The sequence below is a fragment of the Populus nigra genome, chromosome 17 (genome assembly GCF_951802175.1).
Source record: "Populus nigra chromosome 17, ddPopNigr1.1, whole genome shotgun sequence".
In the NCBI taxonomy this organism is placed as follows: Eukaryota; Viridiplantae; Streptophyta; class Magnoliopsida; order Malpighiales; family Salicaceae; genus Populus; species Populus nigra.
Window position 1 is genome coordinate 8,913,985 of NC_084868.1, and position 5,080 is coordinate 8,919,064.

Genomic DNA, 5,080 nt, shown 5'->3' on the forward strand with positions numbered 1-5,080 from the left:
AATTACAAATAAATTACAAGTTAGTCCCTGTGGTTTAAAGCAAAAAAAGAGTTAATGAATCGTTTGAAAATCTTAAGTGTACAATGGCTCCCTTCCCCTCCATGTAACTCTAGCTTTTCATGTTTTCTTTCCTTTTCTATTGACTCTCCTTCTTCGTCATTTGCCTTCTTTAGCAAAACAATCATCATTTCTCTCTATCTCCTCAATTTTAACCTTTGCTTCTTCTTTCCTTTTCTTTTTTTTTTTGTCCCTTTATTCTCTTCTTTTTTCTTTTTTTTTTGCTTTTCTTTCATTTGTCTTCCTACTCCCACTTTTTTTAAAGTATCCTAAGACGTAAATTTTGATTAATTAATTAAGTGTTTAATGGTTATAATTAATTAATTTTTAAAATTAGATGGACTATTTTATATAAAAAAGATTAATTTATAATTTACTCAATTACAAATAATCTTACAAATCTACTCGTAAACTTGAGTAAAAGTAACTAAGATGAGTGTTTACTATTGGGGCACGAGTCAAGACTCGAGAGAGAAGGCACGCAATTTCACAATGGCATTCTTCGTTATTTCTGGACATGATAGAAGCCAATTCTATCACCAAAATCGAACTTGATTCGTCTTGTCTACCGTTACTCCCCTTCTTGGTTTCTTCCCCTATAAACAAACAATCACTCTAAGCATAGAACAAAAACTTTCTACTTTCTTATCTTTACAAATTCCCCCACTAATCATAACCAGGAAGAAGAAGTAGAAGAAGAAAAAGAAAACAATACTTTCATGGCTTCTTCTCTGCTTCTCTTTCTCCTCTCTTTTCTTATCTTAATCACTTCATCAAAATCAACACCAACAACCATTACCATCCCTCTATCAGCTCCCAGCTTCACCAAACTGATTGTGTCCTCAAAAGAGCCATGGGGTTCACTCAATCACCTCGCTTCTCTATCTCTCTCAAGAGCCCACCACATCAAGTCGCCAAAAACCAATTTTTCTCTCATCAAGACCCCTCTTTTACCACGTAGCTATGGTGGCTACTCAATATCTCTCAACTTTGGTACTCCTCCGCAGACAACCAAATTTGTCATGGACACTGGTTCTAGTCTTGTTTGGTTTCCTTGTACCTCTCGCTATCTTTGCTCAGAATGTAACTTTCCAAACATTAAAGAAAAAGGAATCCCAACATTTTTACCAAAACTATCATCCTCTTCAAAGCGTATTGGTTGTAAGAATCCCAGGTGCTCTATGATTTTTGGCCCCGAGATTCAGTCCAAATGCCAAGAATGTGACTCCACTGCCCAAAACTGCACTCAAACTTGCCCACCTTATGTAATACAATATGGTTCAGGCTCCACAGCTGGACTTCTACTATCTGAAACTCTCGATTTCCCAAACAAGAAAACCATACCCGATTTTCTTGTCGGGTGCTCCATTTTCTCCATCAAACAACCCGAAGGGATTGCCGGTTTCGGTCGGAGCCCAGAATCACTCCCTTCACAATTGGGTCTCAAGAAATTCTCTTACTGTTTAGTATCTCACGCTTTTGATGACACTCCAACAAGCAGTGACCTTGTTTTGGATACCGGGTCGGGTTCGGGTGTTACCAAGACCGCAGGGCTTAGCCACACACCCTTTCTGAAGAATCCAACCACTGCATTTCGAGATTATTACTATGTATTGCTGCGTAACATTGTAATAGGGGACACTCATGTTAAGGTGCCGTACAAGTTTTTGGTGCCAGGAACAGATGGAAATGGAGGGACTATTGTGGACTCAGGAACAACATTCACATTCATGGAGAACCCAGTTTATGAGTTGGTGGCTAAAGAATTTGAGAAGCAAATGGCCCATTATACAGTAGCCACTGAGATTCAAAATCTGACCGGTTTAAGGCCTTGTTACAATATTTCTGGTGAGAAATCACTTTCTGTCCCGGATTTGGTTTTTCAGTTCAAGGGTGGTGCTAAGATGGCATTACCTTTGTCAAATTATTTTTCGTTTGTTGATTCGGGAGTTATATGCTTGACAATCGTGAGTGATAATGTAGCTGGTCCGGGACTTGGAGGTGGACCGGCCATTATTTTGGGGAATTATCAGCAGAGGAATTTTTATGTGGAGTTCGATTTGGAGAATGAGAAATTTGGGTTCAAGCAACAGAGTTGTGCATGAATTGGTTATTTTGGTCATATAATGATATATTGTATCAACTAGAATAATAATTAGCACTGACTTGTCATCTTTGCTAGAGGTTATCACTCAATGGATGGTAGAGATGGTGGTTGCTGCGGTGGAAGCACAGGTGGTTGCTGTGATTGAGGTTCGGTGGAATCTTTAATTGTTGGCCGGGAAGCAACGGTTGGTTGACAAGATAATGTGGAATTTAGTTTTTCGTACGATCATTGTTACAAAGGTTGACAAAGTAATATAATTATTTTGGAAAAGTTGTGTATTTGAATTTTTATTTTTATTTTTTTTTCGGATGGTCATGGTAGTAGCCGTTATATCCTCTAAGCACAAGAGTACCACTCTCCGGCCTAACAAGGCCCTCTTTTCTTTAGGTGGATTTTTTTTTATGATGCCCAAATAAATTTGTTTGTCCTTTTCTTCAACTGTCATTGATATATATATATATATATATATATATATATATATATATATATATATATATATATATATATATATATATATATATACACTGTAAGCTTATAACATGTTTATATGTTGTCAAGAATTTATAAAAAAAATCATAAATTTTTAAAAAAATTATATGGAGAAACACAATTACAATCCATAATATTTTTAAGAAAAATTAAATTATAAAGCTAAATTCTTAACCAGTTTAATATTAAAAAATAAAATAGACAAAGATAATTTTGAAAAAAAATTATAAAAAAAGAAAAGAAAAGAAAATCATGTAGGGAAATACTGCAGCAATCTATAGTGTTTTGTGAGGAAATATATAATTGTAATTCTCAACCAACTCAATATTAAAAAAATAAAATCAATGAAGATAATTTTGAAAAAAAATCATAAAAAAATGAAAGGAAAAAAAAACTATGTAGGAAAACACTGTAACAATCTATAGTGTTTCATGAGAAAATTTAAAGTTGTAATTTTCAACCAGCTCAATATTAAAAACAATAAAATCGATAAAAACAATTTAAAAAAATATAACAAAAAAAATCATGAAAAAAACTACAGTTGTAATTCTCAATCAACGGTGTTTTAAAGAAAAAAACTACAAAGTTAAATTTCCAACCAGCTCAGTATGAAAAAAATAAATTCGACAAAGATAATTTTGGGAAAAAATCGATAAAAAAACATGTAGGGAAACACTATAGCAAGAAAAAATCATATGGAGAAATACTGTAGCAATCCATAATGTTTTTTTTTCAAGAAAAAAACTACAAAGCTAAATTATCAATTAGCATAATATGAAAAAAAAATTGACAAAGACAATTTTAGAAAAAAAAATCATATGGGAAAACACTATAGCAATCAACAGTGTTTTAAAAAAAAACTACAAAGCTAAATTCTCAACCAGCTCAATATTAAAAAAAATAAAATCGACAAAAATAATTCTGAAAAAAATACAAAAAAACAAAAAAAAATAATTTTGGGAAAAAAACAAAAAATTAAAAAAAATATGTGAGGAAAACTAATGATAAATTCCTAATCAATTCAATATTAAAAAAATAAATTCAATAAAAATAATTTTTAAAAAAATAATTAAAAATAATAATAATTTACCACGCCTTTTAGAGTATTGTTATATATATATATATATATGGACTTTGAGATCGTAAGTTGAAGTATATCCTCCAATGCTTTATTCTAAAAGATACAGGGAAAATACTGTAGCTTTCCCACGCATTTTATTTTCATTAACAATATTCATCCAGGGGACAGCAGCTACTCCAGCCTGAGCTACAGTTAAATTGTCAATTTGCATAATTGGTCGGCGCATCATCTATAGGCGTCAATTGTCCACGACGCATTTCTTTTTTAACCTTTTCAGTCAGGGAAGCTTCTTCTCTTCTAACAAGCCTAGAAAAGGTGTATAGCGTCTACAAAGCTCATATATGACGTCGTTTGATTCTCCGTGAGGAAATCTTTTTTCTATAAAGCAGAAATAGGTACCGGTGATGTTGATATTTTTTTTTACGGTCCATAAAAAATCTTTTTACTTGCAAACTAAAAAAATATATGTATCGTTAATAAATAATAATAAATATGTTAATTATAACGAAAAAATTAAATAAAAAAGCTGAGATAAAAGTATTGCTTTTTATAAAGAAAACAAAATGTTGAATATTTGTTTTAACTTAAATTAGATCTTAAAAGTTTTAATTGGTTTGAATTAATAAAATTAAATTTTTATTTTGTCAGATTAAGCATTAACTAAACACGTGAAAGTTTATTTTTAACATTTTAAAAGTCATATATAAAGCCAACCGAAATAAAATTTTAAATTCAATCTCAACTATAAAATTAAAAAAAAAACTCAAGTGATTAAAATATTAAAGAAAACACAAAACATCATAGATAACTATTGTAAAACACTGTAGATTGTGTTCTTCTTCTATGTTGCATTTCCCTCTTCTTTTAAAATATTTTTTTCATCCCATATTGTCTCATTTGTTTACAATCCAAATACCATTTTATAATTTATCAAGTATTAATTTTATAAAATAGCACTACAATTATTAAACAAAAAGTAAAGGGACCAATATAAAAAAAGACACCAATGAAATGTGGGGGGGGGGGGGGGGGGGTTTGAAATTTGTTTAAAGAAAAGCAAACTGACCCATAAAAATAGAAATTAATTGAGAAAAAATAAAATTAAAATAATTCACTGCCCATATAATTAGTATTTTCTCTCTCAAATATTTTAATGTTTTGATTAATACATCCCGTTCAGTCCTCATGTTAAAAATGTATTTGGTAATTGTTAATATGTACTTAATTGTCGAAGTGATAGTTTTCATGGCTCTTTTGGCTGTATTTTGTAATTCTAACACCACTTAATAAAAAAATTGAGAAAATAATATATTAAAAAAGTATTTAGAAAATAGCAAAATTTGAAT

At 30.9% G+C, this 5,080-nt stretch overlaps 1 protein-coding gene across 1 annotated transcript; it reads left to right on the forward strand.

Annotated features, from left to right (window-relative positions):
- The first annotated feature begins 604 nt into the window (after nt 1-604).
- On the forward strand, nt 605-2,434 carry LOC133677298 (probable aspartyl protease At4g16563). The gene has a single exon (XM_062099238.1). It carries the CDS (start codon nt 777-779, stop codon nt 2,160-2,162), a length of 1,386 nt encoding a protein of 461 aa, XP_061955222.1. The 5' UTR covers nt 605-776; the 3' UTR covers nt 2,163-2,434.
- Nucleotides 2,435-5,080: the final 2,646 nt, after the last annotated feature.

Coding starts and splice junctions, on each gene's coding strand:
- LOC133677298 (XM_062099238.1), top strand. CDS start 777: ATGGCTTCTTCTCTGCTTCTCTTTCTCCTCTCTTTTCTTATCTTAATC.